Source organism: Budorcas taxicolor, chromosome 22, assembly GCF_023091745.1.
Source record: "Budorcas taxicolor isolate Tak-1 chromosome 22, Takin1.1, whole genome shotgun sequence".
Classification (NCBI taxonomy): Eukaryota; Metazoa; Chordata; class Mammalia; order Artiodactyla; family Bovidae; genus Budorcas; species Budorcas taxicolor.
In genome coordinates this window covers 14,562,788-14,588,514 of record NC_068931.1, presented here as the reverse complement: position 1 = coordinate 14,588,514, position 25,727 = coordinate 14,562,788, and the positions used below count along the sequence as shown (strand labels likewise).

Genomic DNA, 25,727 nt, shown 5'->3' with positions numbered 1-25,727 from the left:
CTATATCTTCTCCCTAAAAAGTCACCTCTTACTTCTGTGAAATAAAATTCACATTTTATGGCAAGGCACGAAAAAAATTAATCACAAAGAATTTCTTTGCCCCACTCTTTTCCCTCTACTGTGTGCTGTGTTATCAGTGTTTCAATATTTACTAATTCAGTGCACTGTAATTTTATAGATTGTAAATGCCATGTGCAACAAGAATCAATTCTACCACTACTGGGTGGAGATAAAGGTAAAATCTGAATACAGCATAAGAGAAAAGATATTATTTAGAATTAGCGTGTTCAAACAAACATTGAGAGACAAACAGAAAATAAGTTCACAAAACAACTAAAACTTAGCTCCAATTTTAAACAGACCATGAGGTTCTAGAAAGCCTCCCTTTCCTCTTAATGCCTGTGAAGAACCCTGGCATAGAATATCACTTCTGTGTTGTTTTGCCTGTTGACTTGCAAACTTGAGAGCTTCTGAGTATAATCTGAAACTGGCTCCATATGCAGAGGACAAGGAGAGACCAAAGAAAGAGGCAACTCTTGGTAGGTGGTACTTTTAATATGAGGGAAACTTACCCAGGAGTGGATCCGGTCCACTGAACAGCATCTTAAGAGTTTATAGAGAAGCCTTAATGGGGTTCACTCATGTACACATCCAATGTGGTCTCAACAGGTTGCTCTTTCAATACTCCATCCTTAAACACAGTTTCCACTGTGGGAAATATGGGCAGAGCATACATTCTAAGGACAGTAGAGGGATGAATAGCTTCTGATTCTCCAGGTCCAGCTTGAGGATTGGCCAGTGGGCCAGTCCTCTCCTAACCTCCTCCAACAGTCTTTAAGACAGAAAGAGGGATAATGTTTCACCTTTGTCCTGTAGGTAGAGTAGATTTCTCTGAGAAGATGAAAGTCTAAGTGTTTTAGTTCTCACATTCTCTCATTTAGTCTTTCTCTGTCTATTCCCTCATCAAATCTCATTGGTAGCCTAAGCATTCCTATCTGAAAAGATTATTAGCTTTCATAACTCTCACACTAATGCACAGCTCAAACCCAAGAAGATCCTCAAGTGAACAATTCTCCTTCTTTTCCTTCCTCTTTTTCATTCTTTTCCTTCCTTTCCCCCCTTTTGTCTTTTTAACGTCTCTGCCATTCTTTCCCTGTGCATTTAAAGAATCTGGGTAAGTGGCAAAGTGACTTCAAAGACTCCAGGGATCTTGAGGAGTTATTTGTGTCACTTATGACTGCCTATGGACTCAGGCTCTGATTGCTTTTCTTCTTTTTGCCTCAGAGAAGCAAGTCTGATTCACAAGTCAACAACGTTTCTGGGATTAAATATTCATGCACAAACACAAATGCATACAATCAAAGCAATAAGAAGTGTCAAAAATAACAGTAGCATTCTCTATCCTTCAAAGCATATAGAATCATAAGGAAAGAATGAACATAGAGCAGAATTACAGATCAAACATAATGTGGGCTGACATTGCATTCATAGTAATGGGTTTTCTAAAAACAATGGGTTCTTGGAGATGCCTGAAGTTATTATCATCCCACAGTTTCTTATAGAACAAATGAAATAAAGCTCTTTGTGTCCTATGATATTAGAAGACAGGTTGCACAATGACATAGGAAACACACACACTGAGGGACGATGCCAGGGGTGACACCACATGCAGACAAGGAACATTGTTCTCTGGTCAGACTGGCGAGGCCAGTGTCTAATAGAATGCTTTCTGCAGTTCTTGACACATTTTTAGCACTAAGTAAAATTTTATTAAATTAATGGATGAGCTGAAAATATGCTGAGTAGGCCAAAATTTCCTCCCTCTATGGAATTGATTTTTAGTGAGTCAAGATGTTTACCTGAGAGTATAATCTATAGAGAGGTGGAGGGAATCAATGGCAGTGCTAAATAACACCAAGGATGCTAAAAGGCCTGTCATTAATAATTTTTTTCCTGTTACAAAAATTAAATTTAGGAATTATTCTGGAGTATTCCTTCACAGTTTGGTAAAAGTATCATGTGTTTTGAAGTCGAACACACCTGGTTCTGCCATTTATTAGCTATTAATTGTATACAAATTACCTAACTTACATTACAGTTACTTTTCTGTAAAATAGGATAACAGCACCTACTTCACTATTATACTGATGTAATGTGCTATCTGACAGATAATAGTTTTCAAGTGCTAGATTCTTTCCTACTTCTCTTATTCAACATCTGTTCTGTGCCAGGAACTATAGTAGAGTACAGGGGTAAATAAAATTAACAGAAATCTATCCCTTGGAGAGCCTGTAGTCTAATGGAAAAGACAGGCATCAACTAAATATTATAGAGACTACTGAAAATACTATGGAAGAAGAATACAGGAGGAATGGACTTTTGAGTGAGATGACTTACTCTCGTGTTGGGAGGGAATGGTGGGTCAGAGGAAGGTTCTCAGAGGTAGCAATCTCAGGCCTGCAATACATAAATCTAATCTTTTATGTTTGTTTTTTCTGGCAAGGGTAGGGGAGGATAATGGAGACTCTTTTGGGGTCTAGAACATGTTATAAAAGCCCAGAGTCCATGGGGCTTAGAGTTTTAAAAATCTCTAAAAATCTTAAATCAAGAGATTATAAACAACACCAGATAGTACTCACAGTTTTAAAGCTCTTCTTTCCAAGGTCTGAGTACTAGAGAGCACTCTTCTTATTGAATGAAGGGGTTAAGGAGGCACAAAGAGTTTAACCCAGAAGCATGTTCCTTGGGAGGAACCTGATCGTGCTTTCTGGGGGAAATATGACCCCATTCTTCTTTTACAACTGTGATTTTTGACAATAATATTATTCAACTATCAGATTTTTTTTTCTCATGACACTTAAAGGAGCTTCTTTAATTACAGAGTAGGAGGAGCACACACAGAGAGTATACTTTTATTAATTTTCAGAAAATGCATTCTTTTGATCTGTTCTATTTTGTAGCTAATAGAAATTACTTTTTTCAATGGAACCACCCAAACTTTGTAGGTTCCTATGCCAAGATCACTAGGAGAAAGTCACAAGTTCACCCTTTTCAACACTGTCACTTGACAAATGGCTATAAGTCTTGGCTAATGATGTAGGATTTTTTCAGGTTTCCTGATAATGTCTGTTCTATCATGCAATTAGGTTCTAAAATCCCTAGAGTTACTAGAAAACTTGTGAAGGCAATTTTTAATTGGAGAAAAAGCTGTTTTGAGATTATTTTAATCTCACAATATCACAGTTATTTTATCTTGATGGAAGGCTAATAATAGATGATAAATATTTTAAGCTATGAGTAAATTTTTTTATTACAAGCTAAAGAGAATGAACTGGGTGACAGAAACTAACAAATATAAACCTGATAATCATTACATAAGTCCTGGGCAATTTGAGGGAACAGATTATTACCAACAAATTTCTCAACCAACATTAAAGTTTGTATTTTGAATAAACATGAAATTGAAAAAATATGGCAAAGGAAACAAAATAAAAACTGCAACTACAAAGATGAGTAATTAGATTAAAATTGGATATGAGACCAAATATTCAATGAAGTAGCCTATCACATAAAGAAAACATTTATGCAAAAAGTTATTTTCCTACAGACACACAGTAGTCTGTAAAACTGAGAATTTTGCAATGAAAGAAATATGTTCTATAACTTCAAGTGTCTTATATTTATGAATCGTAAAAGATCACATGGGAAAGAAGACACCACTTCTTTCCTTTTAGAAAAAGATACCCAAGGCTTTCATTTCCCATGGTCTTGCTAACTGGAGTCTGACACTCACATCTACTAACCACATCTTCTTGATCTATGGTTGGTCCAGGAAAGACATTGCCAGTTTTGATTTCTGTGACTTTTCCAATGCTTCTGTGACCTACCATTATCCTCTTCACTTGCATATTAGTTTTCCTTGTTGCATTATCATCTTTGACAATTATAGTACAGTCTTCTAAGATTCCCACATAATACATTTTAAATGTTTTTTTTAAACATTTTTTCTTAATTATTACCTTTAAAACATTAACAAAGTCTATCCAGGACCCTATGAATGAATGTCTTAGAACTAAGTATTGATATTTCATTTTTATGCCTTTATCTGTGGTGTGTATGTAACTGTATTGGAACTTTAACTGTTATGAGCTAATGAGAAAAGAACAAATAGACTTAAGACCAAAAAAAAGTACTTTTGGGGTCAAATAACAGCCAAATACCCTCATGGTACTTAGACTAATAGAGTTTATAGTTATTCGAATAGAAAAGGAGGCAAGAAAATGGAATTTCCATATAAGGGCAGTATCAGTTCTGTTCAGTTCATTTCGGTCACTCAGTAGTGTCCAACTCTTTGTGACCCTCTGGACTGCAGCATATCAGCCCTCCTTGTTCATCACCAACTCCCAGAGTTTACTCAAACTTATGCCCATTGAATCCGTGATGCTATCCAACCATCTCATCCTGTGTTGTCCCCTTCTCCTCCTCAATCTTTCCCAGATTCAGGGTCTTTTCAAATGAGTCAGTTCTTCACATCAGGTGGCCAAAGGATTGGAGTTTCAACTTCAGCATCAGTCCTTCCAGTGAATATTCAGGACTGATTTCCTTTAGGATGGACTGGTTGGATCTCCTTGCAGTCCAAGGGACTCTCAAGAGTCTTCTTCAACACCACAGTTCAAAAGCATCAATTCTTCGGTATTCAGTTTTCTTTAGAGTCCAACTCTCACATCCATATGTGACTACTGGAAGAACCATAGCCTTGACTAGACGGACCTTTGTTGGCAAAGTAATGTCTCTGCTTTTTAATATAGGGGTCTTGAATTTCAAATAACCAGTTCTGTAAGAGTAGTCAATTCCATTTTCATTCTGTAGGCAATAGGGTTTCGGCAAAAAAGCTATGCACTGCATTAATGTTGTTAATTTAAAGTTTTTATATCTAACTTGTAAACTTGGTTTTTAAAATTTTATAAGAAATATATTTCTGTATATATGAAGTTTACACAGGTTTATACATTAAATAACATCGTAAAAAAACAACTTAAGTCAGCAGAAAATTTAGTTCTTTACAAATTGTCAATATTTTAATTCAAGTTTGAGCAATCTATTTCACCTTACACCTGACATCCACCGCTGGAATTAGCCCATAGACAGGGGACTTGTAACTGTTTGTTTTACCATTGGGAGCTCTGTTGATTAGAAAGTTCAAGTTTCATTACTTCTTAAAATAACATTTCCTGTCAGTTACAACCATTGGTAGTAGTTATGTTAATACTTAGGAACAAGTCAAGTCTGCTTTTCGTTGTAACTGTACCTTATAAGAGACTAATTTATGTTTTTCCCTACTGTTGCTTCCACAAATGTTTTTAAAAACTTACTTTTGACAAAACATTATACATTAGTCATTTTTTGGCTTTCCAAGTTAAATGGCTACAAGCCTTTCAATCTTTCCTTGAAAACTTTTTCTTCTCCCCTGAATTATAATAAATTATACATACTCTAGCATTGTCTCTTTTACAATATAACACCCAAAAATAAACATGTAGAGATTTTTATTCAATATCACTAACAATGAAGAAGTGAAGTCACTCAGTCATGTACGACTCTTTGGGATCCCATGGACTGTAGCCTACCAGGCTCCCCAGTCCCTGGGATTCTCCAGGCAGGAATACTGGAGTGGGTTGCCATTTCCTTCTCCAGGAGATATTCCCAACCCAGGGATGGAACCTGGGTCACCCGTATTGCAGGCAGACGCTTTACCATCTGAGCCACCAGGGAAGCTCATCACTAACAATAATGAATAGCAATTATTACACTCAACAATAAATTAGGCATCAAGTGCTTACTCAGTCATTTCTGACTCTTGCAGACCCCATGGACTGTAGCCTACCAGGGTCCTCTGTCCATGGAATTTCCCAGGCAAGAATACTGGAGTGAGTTGCCATTTCCTTCTCCAGGGGATCTTCTCAACCCAGGGATCCAACTGGGTCTCCTGCATCGCAGTCGGATTCTTTACCATCTGACCAACCAGAGAAGTCCGTTAGGCACCTAGGGACACACTGCTCTTGCCAAGAGCTTTGGTTCTAGTTGGAAGTGATTACAGTTCCATTACAGTTTTATATACTAAAAATCACAGTTTTATATACTAAAAATAAACATTGTAGGAGTTTAGAGTTCAGAATTCTGAGTCCTAGACTTGTTACTGGATGTTTCTAGGTTCCATAGGTCTTCAAGCTTACATTTGGTCTGAGTACACCCTGCGGTAAACAAGCATACAAGCATTCTAATCAAAGTAGCGTATATGATTTGTAAGACCAAAACTGAAAGCCATATTTCCTTCATCTTTGCTTAGTCCTTTCTCCACTCTTTAGAACAGAAAAAGGAAATCTTTGCTTGAGAGAGCAAATACGTGATTAAACTACAGGTTTTGGAACGGCCACTGAAATTTACACTTTGGTTGCCCTCCAGGCAGTGAAAGTTGTTACACTTCTTTTTGAATTGAATTTCCTTTTGGTCTGACTTCAGAATAGATCGGAATCACGAAACAGTTTCTTACTTTCTTAAAACAAAAAATCGAAAACAAAACCGCGGGAATACAGGAAGTCTGGAATGTAACCAAGTACACTGCGTTTCCGGAATCCTCTGCACTCAAGCAAGATGGCGAGTGTCTTTGCACATGCGCACAGGAGAACGCTTGGGCGGGGCGGGGAGTTCCGGTCGCGCTCCGGTCAGGGATTGGCGGCGCCAGGTCCTAGAGGCGGAAGCGGAAGCGCCTGTGTGGTGCCGTTCTGCGAGTTCAACCCCAGCTTCTTCCCAGCGCCCTGCTCTCGGCCTTAGGTGTACCTGTTACTTGGTGGTCCCATGGGGGAAGCGGAGAAGTTTCACTATGTCTACAGCTGTGACCTGGACATCAACGTGCAGCTTAAAATGTGAGAGACTCCGGGGACGGGGACGGGGATTGCCGAGGCTGAGGCGGGGCGGCAGGGGCCTGCGGGTTGGGGAGAGAAGATGGTTCTTAGCTAGAGGGTCGGCCTGACCACGGCCGGGAGGGTTGCAGCCGGGCCAGCGGAGGTGGACTGGAGGTCGGAGAGGGGCCGTGCGGGAAGGCCGAGGGCGCGATCTCGTGCGAAAGACAGCGGTAGGAGTAAGTGTGTAAATTCCGCAGGGTTTGTTTTCTGAAAAGCGTTTTGCTATTCACAGCAACCGTTTGTGGGATTATTACTGTCTCATATTACAGAGAAATCAAGTCTTGGTTAAATCGTCGTCCTGCCGTTATAACTGGAAGATATTACTTTAAAACGGGACTGGAAGGTGGAATGGAGACTGAAGAAATTACGGAGAGGCAGATAAAGTAGCTGAGAATTGGATATAGTACTAAAAACATGAGAGGTGAGAGAGGCTTAGATTGAATGTGAGGAACAGTCAGTTATTTTTGTTCAGCTACTGAAGCTGGAAGTCAGTCAAAAGTGAGGAAGGTTCCGGTTGTAAAGGGACCAGAATATATGAGAAGAGATCTTTGCAGGAAAGTCTTGAGGCATCACAGTTGAAGTCCAGGACATGACGTCTTGAGACGACACTAATGGAACCGAGATGGGGAACAGCTAAGACCAAGTTGGAAATTCTGTCCATTAGCAGTCTCTTAGATACATTTTCTGGAGAAGGCAATGGCAACCCACTTCAGTACTCTTGCCTGGAAAATCCCATGGACGAGGGGCCTGGTGGGCTGCAGTCCATGGGGTCCCTAGGAGTTGGGACACGACTGAGCAACTTCACTTTCACTTTTCACTTTCATGCATTGGAGAAGGAAATGGCAACCCACTCCAGTGTTCTTGCCTGCAGAATCCCAGGGACAGGGGAGCCTGGTGGGATGCCGTCTGGGGTCGCACAGAGTCGGACACGACTGAAGTGACTTAGCAGCAGATACATTTTCAAATGTGAAAACGATCGTAAATTATCACGTTATTAATCTAACATTCACCATATTTTAGTCAGTATTCAACAAATGTACCTTGGGCAAAGGGCTGCACGCTTACGTTTTCTCAGTCGTTAGATGCTCCCTTGAATGATTGTTTCTGAAAGTTACTTACTTCAGACTCTGATAAGTCCTTTACTTTTGATTTTGTGGTGACAGTAAGAATAATATATCAACAACCAAACTGCACCTTTGTAATGCTTGACACACCTATTTAAAGTAGTTTTTACAGATAGATGCTTATATAGGACCTGTGTTGCCATCATCTGGTAAAGGACGTTCCTTCAGTCCCATTCCTCTCAGTGTTTCTTGGGTGTATGTATGCATTTTTTATTTGTTTGAAACTTTTAGACATTAAAAGGAAAAATGAAAAAAAATTTAAGGAAAACTGGTCCCTTATTAACAGACGCATTGAGTATTTTGAGGAAAATTTCATCCTAAACACCTTTTATTTTCTGAGACTGATTTTGGGCAGGGGAGGAAGTATCAATTTAGGATCATAAAATCAAAGAATAGTAAATTTTAAAATTCTGTTTTTCCCAGGTCTTTTCATCTCCTATCATTTTAATAATTTGCACTTTAGAAGTAACTTGTCCAAAACGGAGCATATTAGCCTGCCCTTTTAATGTTAATCTTCTCTCACTCTATTTTGGTGACTGTTAGCATTATTCACTGAATTGGTTAAGACAGAAAATGAATCTTAAGGAGTCATACAGACACCCATCTCTCACCTCTGTTTCATCATTCACAAGTTGCCGTGAATCTACCTTCTCAGTATCTTTGATCCATGTCCTCTGGAAAGCCCACTGCCCTAGTCTTAATGTATCCTTTTCCTTTTAATTTTGATAGAAAGTCTTCCAACTGACCTTGCTTTCAACCCCATCTCTCCATTACATTCTTTCACTCCTGCCAAAGTATGATAAACACAAATGTGATCATAGTACTCTCACTTCAAATTGTTCAATTAACAGATTTTTGAATGTTCATTTTGTTACAGGCACTGAACTGAATGTGGTGGCTACTTTTTAGCTTCATTGTCCGCCTCCCCTTGATTCTCATCTCTAGCTTCTTCTCCACATGAGCTTTATGCTTTAGTTGTACCAACTTGTAGTTCCCAGACACACAGTCTTACCTTTTTGCCTTTATATGGTGTACTTTAATTCTGGGATGACATCCTGCCTGTAGCTCTTCATCTCCTGTGTATTGTTTAGGCTCATTTCAGGCATCTATCTGGGTTATGAGCCCCTGCCTCCAAGGTGTTCCTGAGATGTTTTGATGTATTTTTCTGTAATCAGAAAAATACTGGCTTTGGCATCCTCTGTTCTGTTTTTTATTGTCTGCTCTGTTATTTATTTTGTGATCCTCAATAATAAATTCTATCTCTGAGTCTCTGCTTCATGATTTATAAAATGGTAAGATGGTGGGAAGTAAGTAGGAAAGTCTGTATAAAATGCCTGGCAGAGTATATGATGTAATCTTAATTTCCAAGCAATGTTCCTATCTCTTTTATAATCTTATGCATATTTTTTTATGACTTAAAACACCATATTTCTTAATTTAAAAAATGGACTAGATAATACATCTACATAGTAAAAAAATAAATTGAAAGTATAAAAAAGTATGCAGTTAACAGTAAGTATTCTCCCCAGAGCAAGGACTTAATATTTTCTTATAACACTGTATTATTTATCTTGTCTTTCATTGCTGGGCCTTTATGCTGAGTACAATAAATGTTGTTGAAAGAATATGGGAATAAGTGGTCAGTCAGTCAGTTCAGTTGCTCAGTCGTGTCCAGCTCCTTGTGACCCCATGAATCGCAGCATGCCAGGCCTCCCTGTCCATCACCAACTCCCGGAGTTCACTGAGACTCACATCCATCAAGTCAGTGATGCCATCCAGCCATCTCATCCTCTGTCGTCCCCTTCTCCTCCTGCCCCCAATCCCTCCCAGCATCAGAGTCTTTTCCAATGAGTCAATTCTTTGCATGAGGTGGCCAAAGTACTGGAGTTTCAGCTTTAGCATCATTCCCTCCAAAGAAATCCCAGGGCTGATCTCCTTCAGAATGGACTGATTGGATCTCCTGGCAGTCCAAGGGACTCTCAAGAGTCTTCTCCAACACCACAGTTCAAAAGCATCAATTCTTCGGTGCTCAGCTTTCTTCACAGTCCAACTCTCACATCCATACATGACCACTGGAAGAACCATAGCCTTGACTAGACAGACCTTTGTTGGCAAAGTAATGTCTCTGCTTTTCAGTATGCTACCTAAGTTGATCATAACTTTCCTTCCAAGGAGTAAGCATGTTTTAATTTCATGACTGTAGTCACCATTTGCAGTGATTTTGGAGCCCCCCAAAAATAAAGTCTGACACTGTTTCCACTGTTTCTCCATCTATTTCCCATGAAGTGATGGTACCAGATGCCATGATCTTCGTTTTCTGAATGTTGAGCTTTAAATCCAATTTTTCACTCTCCACTTTCTCTTTCATCTAGAGGCTTTTTAGTTCCTCTTCACTTTCTGCCTTAAGGGTGGTGTCATCTGCATGTCTGAGCTTATTGATATTTCTCCCAGCAAACTTGATTCCAGCTTGTGCTTCTTCCAGCCCAGCGTTTCTCATGATGTACTCTGCATAGAAGTTAAACAAGCAGGGTGACAATATACAGCCTTGATGTACTCCTTTTCCTATTTGGAACGAGTCTGTTGTTCCATGTCCAGTTCTAACTCTTGCTTCCTGACCTGGATATAGGTTTCTCAAGAGGCAGATCAGGTGGTCTGGCATTCCCATCTCTGAGAATTTTCCACAGTTTATTGTGATCCACACAGTCAAAGGCTTTGGCTAAGTGTCAACTTGAAATTAAAAAAAAAAATAATGCTTGGAGAACTGGTGACATCTCAAAGATAGATCCAGCAGTTGATGACAGGGTTTAAAATTAAGAAGCCTGAAGTAGAGAAGTATGCTAATGAAAATAGAAATGATCTTTGGTATCCTAGGATTTTAAGAGACCTCTAGACTTTAGTTTCATCTATAGGAAAATGTTGAGGAAGCATAAGTTTACTACAACATAACCATAAAGTCTTCTTAGTATTTGTTAGGTTTGTTTTTAAAAAATGTGTCTAAATGTTATTTTATGCTTTCAGAGGAAGTTTGGAAGGGAAGAGAGAACAAAAGAGTTACAAAGCCGTCCTAGAAGACCCAATGTTGAAGTTTTCAGGACTGTATCAAGAAACATGTTCAGACCTCTATGTTACTTGCCAAGTTTTTGCAGAAGGAAAGCCTTTGGCTTTGCCAGTAAGAACCTCCTACAAGGCGTTTAGTACAAGATGGAAGTAAGTTGTTTTCTTGCGTACGGTGGGTTCCTAACTATTCTCCAATTTTTTTTTTTTTAATAGATACTGAAAGTATTATTTGGAAGGGATAACAAAGGAATTAAAATTAGTTAGTACCTATAACTGTAGATCAAGTAGGAACCTACTCAGATAAAGTTGTTATACATAGCAGTATTATAACTAATTGAGGTAGAAGTGAATTTATGTTTGTATTGAGTACATTGAAATATTTTTATATGAATAAGAACTGATATGACTGATTCACAGAATGACCCAAGCCAAAAACACATCTCTACATTTGTTCCCATTCTCTGCCCTTGAACACAGAAATACTACTGGATAGTCAGATGTTTCAACTGATACTTGAAATTCAGATCTTTAGAGAGAGAGAGATGTATTATCATCTGGATCAGATGTTTGTCTTAAATAACTTTATTTTTAAAAGTGTTTGGTTTATTAATCATGGTATATTAGCAGGCCATTGTTGGTATTCAAGGTAAATATAGTGAATATGAAGTTCCTGTTTTTCTTGTAGGTCCTTAATAAAATCTCTTGACACTTTCTTTTTTGATAGAGTGAATGGTGTAGTTTTAATGTTTGATCCATGAGTATTATTCAGTACCTTGATAGGCTTGGTACAGGATAAGCAGGTTGTGTGCCTCTCTAGGAAGGAATTTATACCTTTAGTATTCATGGAGGACAGGGGATGGCCACATGGACTCTCAAGCTGTGCTGTTGAGGGTGCAGCCCTCTCCCCACTTCTTTTTTTTAACCAAGTGTGGCCGAGCAGACTGGGAAAGGTTTGCTAGAGAGTTCAGAAACCTAAGCTCTGATGATCTGTCTGCATGGAAACCAACTATTTTAATTATGTGGGTTTTTTAAATTTTATTTTTGGCAGTCTTTTTTGTGGCTGCACACACACACACACACACACACACACACACGCGTGCGTGCGTGCAAATATGTTAATGCACTTGTACTTGTTATTCTAGAGAATTTCAAGCCTGTAGAAGTAGAGAATAATGTAATGAACTTCCAGCTCCCTGTCTCCTAGCTTCATTAATTACTACCTGAAGGTCACTGTTTTTATTTCACTGTTATTTTGAAGCAAATTCCAATATTGTATAATCTTAAATATTTCTGTATGTCTACAGTACCATTATTACACCTAAAACGATCCATCCAAACTCCTAAATTGTATCAGAGGTTCTTAAACTGGAATCACGAAATCTACAAGACCTTGAAATTCTATGCAGAATGTTTTGTGTCTCACGTGTTTTTACAGGGACAGCTCAAAGCTTTTATTAGACTTTTTGAGGTGGCTTGTGACCCCCAAAAGACTTAGAACCAGAAATTTAGGTTTAGGTCTATAAAGTCAACATTTATGGTGAATTCCACTTTTTTGAGGAACATTGTATGATGGTCTGTACCATGCCTCGGCAATAAAATAGAGCAAAAGCAAATTCCCAGTTATAAGGAAGTTAGCATTTTTCTCCTCTTCCTTCCATTTACCAACTCCTCTGTGCGTTGTTTATGTATTTTCAAGGATTTAAAAAGTTTCATATCTGCTCTCTCAAATGGAGATCGGAGATTTTTAATTTATATTTTTTAAATTGTGAAGCTAAGAAAGTACCCTAAAATACCCAGAATGGCTTTTATTATCATTATTGTTACTAAAAGGTTTAAAACAGTTGTGAAGAAAATAGATTGAGAAAATACCTCATGTTGGGTAATGAGGCTTTTGTTTTCTTTTAAATATACATACACTTTGGGCTTAGGAGAAACACTTGAAGATTTTGTGCATCCTGCTCTTTAGTATTTAACAGTTGAATTTTTTTACCAATTCAACAGTATAAAAACTATACTTTTAAAATAAATAAAGGCAAACTTCACAGCCATTGTTTTCTATAAGCAGTTACTTAAAATAAAAAAATTATGTATTCTGTGGGGAAAATAAATTATACTATGAAAGAATCTCTTGCTATCTTAATTTTTGCATTTCCTTAGTTGAGAAAGTATTTTTGGGTAGGATGAAATTCTAAGTTGTCTAAATCTGATTTCAGAGTTTCTAATAGTGAGTCGTACGAGTTCAGATAATGAAGAATTCATTCAAAATTGAGTCTCCTTCTATCGTATTCTGTTCTATCTTGTCCTATAAGAAAAGAGCCCATAGTGAGGGAACCTGTACTTCCTTTACACTTAAGGTAAAATCATCAATTTTAGGCATGAAATGCTGCAAATGTTTACGTTACATATATATGAAATATATGAATATTATTTTGCATTGCCAGTGGTTTATACTTTTTTAAAAATTTATTTTCTGTTTTGTCATGTGGAAGGTTTGAAATGGTTTTATACATAGACCTACAATTTTAAAGTTAGAAAGTTAGGATTTTGGAATGTATTAATCAGACTAGAGAATTAGTACAGTGATGTATGGGAGTGGGGTTAATGGTAGGAAATTAGATCATCCAAAATAGCACTTTGAATCTGGGAACATTTGCAAGTTGCCAAATGAATTTAGGTCTAATTAGAGTTGGGGCTTCCCCCCTGGTGGCTCAGATGAGAAAGGATCTGCCTGCAGTGTATTAAGACCTGAGTTTGATCCCTGGGTCGGGAAGATCCCCTGGAGAAGGAAATGGCAACCCACTCCAGTATTCTTGCCTAGAAGATTCCATGGACAGAGGAGCCTGGCAGGCTACAGTCCATGGAGTCTCAAGAGTCGGACCTGACTTATCGACTAAACCATCACAACCAGAGCTGGGGCAGGAGAAAGGGATGATCCCTGGGAAGGGAGAGAACAAAATTTTGAATACACAGCTCCTTAATGTCTCACCACATCTTTCCATAATTTCTAGAGTATCTTGAGCAGTTTTCAAACTATTTTTTAGCCGTAGATTCATTCTTCAAAAGAATCTTCTGCAGAAGCCCATTATGTAAAACAGGTTAAAGTGTTTTTGCTTTAATCTGAAGAGGAGTGAGGACCTGGAGTTGGATGGATAAAGGTTTGAGGCAAATGAAGTTTGAAGCAAATGATTACTTGCTCTTAGGTGTTTCCTGGGCTTCCCTTGTGGCTCAGCTGGTAATGAATCTGCTTGCCATGTGGGAGACGTGGGTTCGATCCCTGGGTAGGAAAGATCCCCTAGAGAAGGGAAAGGCTACCCACTCCAGTATTCTGGCCTGGAGAATTCCATGGACTGTATATAAGCCCATGGGGTTGCAAGGAGTCAGACTTGACTGAGCAACTTTATCTATTTTCTCCTAGTCAAAGGACAGAATATAGAGGTGAATATTTTCACAGCTCATTTTTGGATAGTGTCGCTCACTTTTCTTTTTAACTTAGCCTGTGTTAGCTAATCTCTGTGGTTTGTTTATTGGCATAAGGTAACACTGCTTATAATTTACGTTTTCAGTCTGGCCCATCATGTGAATAGTAAATAAATAAATTCATTTAGTTTTCTAAGCTTATCTGTAGTGAAGAAAGGCTTTTTAAAGCCTGTGTTTTATTTTTTTAAGAACTTCGTAGAAGAAAAAGATTTCAGGTTGTTTAGCGTTTCCTTTAAATTAATAGCCATCTCTAATTTTCCTATAATATAGTGGATGTAAGTGTTTTGTTCTTTAAATTTATGAAAATTCTGTTTAGATTCTTACTGATGTGGGTTTGCTAAGTCGCCTCAGTTGTGTCCGACTCTGTGTGGGTTTATATGACCTAAATTCCGATATGCCCTTTGAGAATAATTTTGAGCAAGCAGAATAATTTTGAGTAAACAGGAGAATCAATTCTGTGTGTCTGCTGGATATTACCTTGTGTGTTTGCATGGTTTTCTTTGGGGATTTTAAAAGCCATCTGTTGTTTAAGGTAGTGGAAATGATCAGATAAATCAAGTATTAAGTTTGAATGCAGGAGAAAATTTGCAGAGGTGAATAAAGAATGAAAAAAAAATGGGAGAGTGGTACTGACATTACTGTTAGTAATAGCAAACATTCCTTAGTGAAAGCATATGTACAGATATGCTTTGAAAGCATTAAAAAACAATAGTTAAACATTATTAATATTAATAAATAACTTGAGTGAAACAAAAATCTCACCTAAAAAATTGTCATATGTTTGTCCAGAGCAGTCTAGTAACTTCTTCATGTTACAAAGTTACTGGATGGTCTCCTTTGACCTCTTTGAATTTTTGGTGGTTTCTTCTTTATTGAGATCCTGCTATATATTACAGGACTGTATATAGCATGTTTTGAGTATAACATGAATAATTCTAATTTCTTTCTTTTCTTGATAAAAAGCTGTTCTGGAGGATACTTACATTAAAAAAAGTCATAGTTTGGTTGAAAACAAGTTTGGTTTTAACAGGTTTAAGTGTTTTCCCAGGTTTTTATTTGTTGTTGTTGTTTCTGTCACTAAGTTATGTCCAATTCTTTGCAACCCAGTGGACTGTAGCTGGCAGCCTCCTCTGTCTGTGGTATTCCCCAGGCAAGAATATTGGAATGGATTACCATTTCCTTCTCCAGGAGATCTGCCTGACCTAGGGATCAAACCCATGTCTCCTGCTTAGGGGTGGATTCTTTACCACTGAGTCACCAGGGAACTGTTATTATAGCCTTGTATCTTAGTCATATTGTCTGTTCCTGCTTTTTTAAAAAATTGAAGTATGATTGATATTCACTGAACTGAACTGATATTCAGCAAAGTGATTCTATCATACATATACATATGTATATATCTGTATCATTTTGTATTCTTTTCCATTACAGTTTATTATGAGATATTGATTATAGCACTCAGTGCTATATAGCAAATTTCTGATGTCTGAGTTTCTTAATTAAAGGACTTAGCAGCATTATTTTTCATGAATTTTGTCTTTCAGAAATTTTTTTCACGTGTTCTGTAGGCATACCTTGAAGATACTACAGATTTGAGTTTAGTTCACCACCATAAAACAAATATTGTAGTACTTCTTTTTGGTTTTTCAGTGCATATAAAAATTACCTTTATCCTATCCTATTAGTCTTTTTGGTATGCAATAACATTGTGTCTAAAACACAATATATGTGCCTTAATTAAAAATAACTTAATTGCTAAAAACTTCCTGTGATCTGAGCCTTCGGTGAGTCATAGTAGTAACATTAAAGATCACAACAGATCACCACAAAAACATTAATAATGAAAAAGTTTGAAATATTGCAAAAATTAACCAAAATATGACACAGAAACACAAAATGAGCAAATGTTGTTGTTGGAAAAATGGTACCCATGACTTGCTAGATGCAGGGTTGTCATAAACCTCAACTTGTAAAATATTCAGAATCTGCAAAGTCCAATAAAGTGAAGTGAAGTTAAAATAACAGATTTTTTGTATTTAAAGTTGAACTTGCCTAGAGCAAAATTAAGATAAGTGCCAAGTTAATTTTTGTACTAGTAACTAATCTTTGGTACATTTTCTCTGAATCAAATTTCTTGTATGGTTTGTTAATTTAGAAGAAAGTTATACACATATGTCTATGTTGATTTTCTGTCCTTAGCTTTATGTTTTTGTTTACCTTATTTTCATAGCTGGAATGAATGGCTAAAACTGCCTGTGAAATACCCTGACCTGCCCAGGAATGCCCAAGTGGCCCTGACAATATGGGATGTGTATGGACCAGGAAAAGCAGTGCCTGTGGGAGGGACAACAGTTTCACTGTTTGGAAAATATGGGTAAGCATTTTCTTCTCCTAATGGGAATGCTGTGATTTTTGGTAGGAAATAGTCATTGGAAGCTGGAACTTTATTTTTAGTGGGGAAAAAAAAAGACAATCTGGCATATACTGTAACTGCTTTGTTATAGGATTTTTCTACTTTGTCATAATAATGAGAAAGAGAACAATTAACAGGATTAAAAAGCACTAATGCACTATTGTGCTATAATGGTAATGATTAAGATAGACAAGTTAAATTTGGTGTTAAAAATTTACAGATAATATTGATAAAGGTTTATTATGGGGGAAAAAAAGCCAGAACAAAACCCAAAACATGCTAGTCCTGAAGGGTGTTATTTCTCTATACCTTTTCTCCTGAACAGAGAGATGACTCTTCATCTTAAGAAAGTTGTTGACATTCTGTTCTTTCTATGAATTAGTACTTTGTTAACCTGCAAAGGTGATGATTATTTGTTTTTTTTTTTAGTTTTATTCTTAAGTTTTATCATGACTTTTAAATAGTTTTGAAGCGTTTCAACCCATTGCTCTTTTTATTCTTTATAATTCTCAAAAAAATTCCCATTTTTGGTCAGTAGGAGCCCCTTCAAATTGATCCTATCTTCACCAGCAGTTATTAGTAGTTTCTTTACTTTCTGGTAGTCAAACTATTCCAGGCTCATTGGGCAATTTTCTACCCCAGACCTGGAGTCTGAAAGAAGTTCTAGTCCCTTTTGGTATGAAATAATAGAGATTATAATCTAGATATTATCAAACTTCTTAATTTTTGCCCATTTTTACATCAAAAAATATGAGCAAAGGTGATCATATTATGGTGTTTTCATTTACTCTTTGTGTTTATGTTTCTGTGAATTGCTTTTTCATATCTTTTGCCCATTTTTAAAAATTGAGGTATAATTCACACTCCATAAAATTCTTTGCCTTTTTTGAGTCATCATTTTTCTTCTTAATGTGTATGAGGTCTTTTTAGATTAATGAAATTAGCCCTTTGTGTGTTACATGTTGCAAATATTGTTTTTCCTACTTGACATTTTCTTTTGAATTGTCACATATTTGTTTATTGCTTATTCAGTTGCAATTCATGCATCTTAAATTATGATATTGAATTTAGCAGCTTTTTATAAGCTAATGGTGGTTAGGAAGGCAGGCTGTAGAACTAGATTGTCTGAGTTCAAAACCTGGCTCTTTTGCTTAATGGATTCTCTGGTTGCTCAGTGGGAAAGAATCCGCCTACCAATGCAGGGGACTTGGGTTCGATCCCTGAGTCAGAACATCCCCTGGAGAAGGAAATGGCAACCCACTCCAGTATTCTTGCATGGGAAATCCCATGGACAGAGGAGTCTCGTGGGCTGCAGTCCATGGGATCGCAAAAGAGTTGGACATGACTTTGCAACTAAAAAACAATGCCACCTTAACACTATATATAATTTTGCTTATTATTTGTGTACCCTTGGGCGAGTTATTTAATCTCTTTATGCCTTAGTTTCCTTTTCTGTAAAATGAAATCATATTAATAATGTTTACCTCACAGAATAGTTTATGATGATAAACTGCTAAAGACAGTAATATGCTTAAGAAGGTCTAAGTAAATATTAACTGTCATTATTTCTGAACTATTCTTATTAGTTTTGAATACTGTTAATTATAAAATGTTTTAATGTTGGAGAGGGATAATCTTCAGTAGTAGTCATTTCAGAATTTCTCTGAATATTCTCTGTATTGATGCATTTTAATATTTCCTCAGTTTTGAAAGGAAAACTCACTGTTATTTTGTTGGGAAACTGATTGAATTAATATGTGAATTACAGGGAAAAATTGATAATCTTATAATACTGAATTTCTGTATTCAGAAATAAGGTGTCTCAGAAAAACTTCATCTTAGGAATAAAATTTAGATGTAATTCCATTTAGAATAGCTTGATTCCTTAGTAATGTGTAGGTGTCTTAGTTTAATGTACCTATTAAAGAATTATTTATTATTGAAATACATGCAGAAACAATACTTTAGACATAGCATGATACATTGTGGCCTCCAGTTTTAAACATAGTTTTTGATAAAAATGACATGTTATAGTAGAATGGATATATTACAAAATCAGTATTGTTCCTTTCCCAAAGTGTTTGTTTCTTTTTGTCTCTATGAGGGTGAAATTTGTTTGGCATACAGAAAAAAAGATTTATCACTCTTACTGTAGTTTCACTGGTTAAATGTTCTTAAGAAACAGCCAGATAGACCTCTTGGTTTTTCCTCCTGGCTTCTTCATAAGTGGTTTACTTTCTGAAATATCAGTGGGAGTTTCCCTCATGGAGACGTCTTTTTTAACACTCATGCATTTTCATTGACCTTAGGATACCGTTTCAGGAGACAGTCTGACTAGACTGTAGGTGTGAGACAATAGAAATTTCCATAGAAGTACAGTGGAATAACCTGCCTACGGCCAAATAAACTCAGACCAATGAAGTACATGAAATCAGAAATCATTGTGTATATGTGTGTTTGTAATAACTCATATTAGATCACCTACTATTCCCTCTAGGCTGATGCTTCACCTCAGAAAGAAGGAAATCTGAGAAGCTCTATGAAATAAAAATGACTCCTTTTTCTCTGTGTGTCCTGGGGCCTTTCCCTGAAGGGGAATTGGGTTGCAGTGGAGACAAGCCCAGGCATTCTCTCGCTGGATATTGGACTTCCTGTGTATCTTTGGATTGTGGGAGAATATGATATTCAGGATGTTTCAGGTGCTTCAGCAGAGTGCAGACATCTGCTTGTACTGCTGGGTCACAGCTGGTTTTCTGTGTGGGGTTGCTGACACTCCTGGTGAGAAAATAGCATGAGTCTTCTGGATGACCTCAGGAGGACGCCTGTGCAAAGTTTTTTTCCACGTACCCTTAAAAATCATGTCATGTGCCACCACAGTTCTCATGACTTAGGGAGATGGTGCTTTAGACATTCACTTCCTCAAATGTTTCTTAAGCAGTGATATAGCACCTACCCCACTCTTGTTCCTGAAATAGTCCTAGTATGGACTTGCTATTTGCTAATATCTGTTTTGTATACCTGAGTCAGTGTGAATTAGTACTTCTTAGAAAATAGTGTAAATTAATTGAAAGATCTGTTAGGATATGGCTAGAATAACTAATTGTCCTCATTTTGAAAATCTAGCTTATGAGATTTCTAAGTAGCTAAAGAATGGATTGATCATTAAGTTGAACTGGCAAAGGACCATAGATTTCTCTTGTAGATGATTTTTGCAAATGTGGATTCTGAAGTCAAGGCAATTGCTTCTGTAGTGGCTTGGCCCTGGGAGCTGGAACATCAGCAGCAGCTGCTGCTGGGGCCTCTGCTGACGTCTGAGGGTGATCCTGCTGTACTGTTTTCTTCTGCCTTGATGTGTGTGTGTTAGTTACTTGGTTGTGTTAGTCACTCAGTTGTGTCCAACTCTTTGCTACCCCATGAACTGTAGCCTGCCAGGTTCCTCTGTCCATGGAATTCTCCAGGCAAGAATGCTTTAGTATATATGTAGCAACCCAGGAAATATTGGGTTGCTATTCCCTTCTCCATGGATCTTCCCGACCCAGGGATCAAACCTGGGTCTCCTGCATTGCAGGCAGATTTTTTACTGTCTGAGCCACCAGGGAAGCTCCTTACAAAATGCCTTAATTTGGCTTAAAATGCCTTGGTTTTGCTTAATTTCCCAAGTGGACTTAATCCACTGAGCATCTTCTGACTTGTCACCTGGAATTTTTGTGTCTGCTTAGTCACTTCAGTCGTGTCTGACTCTTTGTGACCCTGTGGACCATGGGCCGCCAGGCTCCTATGTCCATCTGCGAAGGTGCCATTAGTGCTAAAGTAATATGTTCACTTGATCATTTGAATCATTTGGCATCACCCCTACCCTCCATGTCCTCTATGCTTAAATTTCTTTTCCAGGTCCATCCGAAGGCACCTAAATCATTTGTTAAACTAACATCCTGCCAAATGAACTGATTTTTTACTTAGTTAAGTTTAGCTAAACTATTCAGTAGAGGGGTAAGGAAAAGGAGAGAAGAAAGGGAAGCCTTCTGCTGTTTCTGAAGGTACATTTAAGGATATTCACTGAAAGTGGTATTATGACCTCACTGTACCCAGTTTCTTGGAGACTAAGAAGATCTGCTGGATGTTGAATCTCTCTCAGTTGAAAGGGAAAGAAAATAAACTTTATAAAATACTTCTTTAATAGTATAGTATAACCTGTTTTTGATCTTTAACATAATAGATAAATATTGAGAGTTTTGATTCTTAACAGCCATTTCATACATTTTGCATTGGGCTTATAAAGTAAGCTTTTGCAGATATGGTTGCTAGATATTTACCTGTTTATTGCCAGGCTTAGAAACTTTTAAAACATTTGGTCCTTAATCTTATACTGCTCACGAGCTTGTAGCAGTCCTTTACAGTTCCCAGTTTAAATGCTTATGGCATCATTACTTACATACATTACATAATATTCAGTGAAAATCCTCTTTATTATCTCAGGAAAATCTGCTAAGAAATTTTCCATTGGTAATATAAAGATAATAATGGTTTAAAAATTTATGTAACCCTTTTACAGTTAAACAGGGCCTCCCTGATAGCTCAGTAGGTAAAGAATCCGCCTGCAGTTCAGGAGACCCCAGTTTGATTCCTGGGTTGGGAAGATCCGCTGGAGAAGGGACAGGCAACCCACTCCAGTATTCTGTCCTGGAGAATTCCATGGACTGTATAGTCCATGGGGTTGAAAAGAGACGGACATGACTGAGTGACTTTCACTATACTGTTAATCCCTGGTAGCTCAGACAGTAAAGAATCTGCCTGCAATTCAGGAGATCCTGGTTTAATCCCTGGGTTGGGAGGATCCCCTGGAGAAGAAAATGGCAACCCACTCCAGCATTATTGCCTAGAAAGTTCCATGGACAGACCATGGGGTCGCAAAGAGTTGGACATGACTAAACAACTAACACACACACACAGAGGCACATCGTACATAAAGTTAAATACAGTGTTTTTAAAGATAGTAAGAATGTATAAATATATCCAATGTGTACCTAGTTAAGAAAATTATTTAATGTAGAAGTCTTTGGATTTGCCTGCTCACCTACACACACTTTTAGTCTTAGTCTTTCCATTGCAATTGATAACTTGCCCTTTCAGCTTTGAGTGTATGTTTGAATAGACTTTATAATGTTTGAAAGACCTTGTTAACACCTAAGAGAGAACACACTAACAGAAGACTACCTATGTAGTGCATTTTAAAAAGTTACCCAGAACTCCTTTATGAGTCTGTTCAACCTCTACTCTGGGTCTTCTTGGTAGCTTGTTTTCTTATGTAAAAAAAAATTAATCATTTTTATTGCAGTTGCTTTACACTGCTGTATCAGTTTCTGCTCTATAGTAAAGTAAATCAGCCATACATATACACATATCCTCTCTTGTTTGTATTTCTTTCCCATATAGGTCCCCAAAGAGCACCAAGTTAGGTTCCCTGTTCCATGCAGTAGGCTCTCATTAGTTATCTAATTTATACATAGTAGTGAATATATGTCAGTGCCACTCTCCCAGTTCATCCCACCCCATCCCTGTTCCCTGTTGGTATCCATACATTTGTTCTCTTTGTATGTGTCTCTGTTTCTGCTTTGCAAATAAGACCTCCTTTACCATTTTTCTTGATTCTTCATTGAGATATGATATTTGTTTTTCTCTTTGATTTACTTTAGTCTGTGTGACAGTCTGGGTCCATCCACATCTCTGCAGATTACACAATTCTGTTCCTTTTTATGACTAATATTCCACTGTATATATGTACCACATCTTCTTTGTCCATTTTTCTGTTGATGGACATTTAGGTTGGTTCCATGTCCTGACTGTTGTAAATAGTGCTGCAGTGAACATTGGGGTACGTATATCTTTCTGAATCATGGTTTTCTCTGGGTATATGCCCAGTAGTGGGACTGCTGGCTCATCTGGTAGTTCTGTTTTTAGTTTTTTAAGGAACCTCCATCTTGTTCTCCATAGTAGCTATATCAGTTCACATTCCCACCAACAGTGCAAGAGGGGTCTCTTTTCTCCACACCCTGTCCAGAGTACATTTTTGATGATGGCTATTCTGACTAGTGTGACATAATACCTCATGGTAGTTTTAATTTACATTTCTCTAGTAATTAGTGATTTTGAGCAACTTTTCTTGTGTTTGTTGGCTACCTGTATGAGAAATGTCTATTTAGGTCTTCTGTCCCTGTTTTTTTTTTTTTTTTTTTTTTGGTATTGAGCGGCATGAGCTGTTGTGGAGATTAATCTGTCAGTTGCTTCATTTACACATATTTTGTCCCATTCTGAGGGTTGTTTTTTCATCTTGTTTTTTATTTCCTTTGTGTGTTAAAGCTTTTAAGTTTAATTAAGTCCCATTTGTTTATTTTTGTTTTTATTTTCAGTACTCTAGGAGATGAGTCCCAAAAGATCTTGCTATGATTTCTGTCAAAGTATGTTCTACTTGTTTCCCTCTAAGAGTTTTATAGTATGTGGCCTTATATTTAGGTCTTTAATCCACTTGAGTTTATTTTTGTGTATGGTGTTAGGTAGTGTTCTAACTTCATTCTTTTACATGCTGCTGTCCAATTTCCTCAGCACCACTTACTGAAGACACTGTCTTTTGTCCATTGTATAGTATTGCCTCCCTTGTCATAGATTAGGTGACCATAGGTATGCTGGTTTATCTCTGGGTTTTTTATCCTATTCCATTGATCTCTTGTTTTGTGCCAGTACCATACATCTTTCTTTCTTTTTTTTTTTTGATAATGTTTCTGCTTTTTAATATACTGTCTGCTGCTGCTAAGTCACTTCAGTCATGTCTGACTCTGTGTGACCCCATAGACGGCAGCCCACCAGGCTCCCCCGTCCCTGGGATTCTCCAGGCAAGAACACTGGAGTGGGTTGCCATTTCCTTCTCCAATGCATGAAAGTGCAAAGTGAAAGGGAAGTCGCTCAGTTGTGTCCGACTCTTCGCGACCCCATGGACTGCAGCCTACCAGGCTCCTCCATCCATGGGATTTTCCAGGCAGTGATAATGGAGTGGGGTAATATACTGTCTAGGTTTTATTTATTTATTTATTTATTTATTTTTACTGATCCTCCAGCTCCAGTTTTCTTTCTGAAGATTGTTTTGCTTTTCAGGGTCTTTGTGTTTCCAAATAAGCTACAAAATTTTTTGTTCTCATCTGTGAAAAATGTCATTGGTAATTTGATAGAGGTTGCATTGAATCTGTAAATTGCTTGGGGTACTATAGTCATTTTCACAATATAGAGTCTTGTAATCCAGGAACATAGTATCTCTCTATCTGTTTCTGTCGTCTTTGATTTCTTTTATCAGTTTCTTAACAGTTTTCTGCTTACAGTCTTTTGCCTCCTAGGTAGATTTATTCCTTGGTGTTTTATTTTTTTTGTTGCAGTGGTAAATGGAATTGTTTCCTTAATTTCTCTTTCTAATCTTTCATTGTTAATGTACAGGAATGCAAGAGACTTCTGTGTATTAATTTTGTATTCTACAACTTTACTAAATTTATTGATGAGCTCTAGTCATTTTCTGATGGCATCTTTAGGATTTTCTACATACACTATTATGTCTGGAGCAAACAGTGACAGTTTTACTTCTTTTATTTCTTATTCTTCTCTGATGATCGTGGCTAGGACTTCAAATCTGTGTTGAATAAAAGTGGTGAGAGTAGACACCCTTGTCTTGCTTCTTAGAGGTAGGTTCCTTCTTTGCTCACTTTCTGGAAAATTTTTACCATAAACGGGTTGAATTTTGTCAAAAGCTTTTTCTGCATCTGTTGAAATGATTACATGGTTTTTATTCTTCACTTTGTTAATGAGGTGGATCACTTTGGTTAATTTGCGTATATTGAAAAATCCTTGCATCCCTGCAATCAGTTCAGTTCAGTTGCTCAGTCGTGTCCGACTCTTTGTGACCCCATGAACTGCAGCACGCCAGGCCTCCCTGTCCATCACCAACGCCTGGAGTTCACCCAAACTCATGTCCATTGAGTTGGTGATGCCATCCAACCATCTCATCCTCTGTTGTCCCCTTCTCCTCCTGCCCTCAATCTTTCCCAGGATCAGGGTCTTTTCAAATGAGTCATTTTTTCCCATCAGGTAGCCAAAGGATTGGAGTCTCAGCTTCAACATCAGTCCTTCCAATGAACACCCAGGACTGTTCTCCTTTAGGATGGACTGGTTGGATCCCCTTGCAGTACAAGGGACTCTCAACAGTTCAAAAGCATCAGTTCTTTGGCACTCAGCTTTCTTTCTTTTTTTAATATAAATTTATTTATTTTAATTGGAGGTTAATTACTTTACAATATTGTATTGGTTTTGCCATACGTCAACATGGGTCCACCACAGGTATACACGTGTTCCCCATCCTGAACCCGGCCTCCCTCCTCCCTCCCCGTACCATCCCTCTGGGTTGTCTCAGTGCACCAGCCCCAAGCATTCAGTATCTGCATCAAACCTGGACTGGCGATTCATTTCATATATGATATTATACATGTTTCAATGCCATTCTTCCAAATCATCCCACCCTCTCTCTCTCACAGACCAAAAGACTATTCTATACATCTCTGTCTCTTTTGCTGTTTCGCATACAGGGTTATCATTACCATCTTTCTAAATTGCATATATACGCATTAGTATACTATATTGGTGTTTTTCTTTCTGGCTTAC

At 37.5% G+C, this 25,727-nt stretch overlaps 1 protein-coding gene across 1 annotated transcript in view; it reads left to right on the top strand.

The window, feature by feature from the left end:
- The first annotated feature begins 6,844 nt into the window (after window positions 1–6,844).
- The window catches only part of PIK3C3 (phosphatidylinositol 3-kinase catalytic subunit type 3), a 164,348-nt gene continuing 145,465 nt past the window's right edge, over window positions 6,845–25,727 (top strand). Inside the window, exons 1-3 of the mRNA XM_052660396.1 lie at window positions 6,845–6,923; window positions 11,105–11,293; window positions 16,851–16,994. Coding sequence (XP_052516356.1) covers window positions 6,856–6,923; window positions 11,105–11,293; window positions 16,851–16,994 — 401 coding nt within the window. The 5' untranslated portion in view covers window positions 6,845–6,855. The remainder of the gene's footprint in view (window positions 6,924–11,104; window positions 11,294–16,850; window positions 16,995–25,727) is intronic.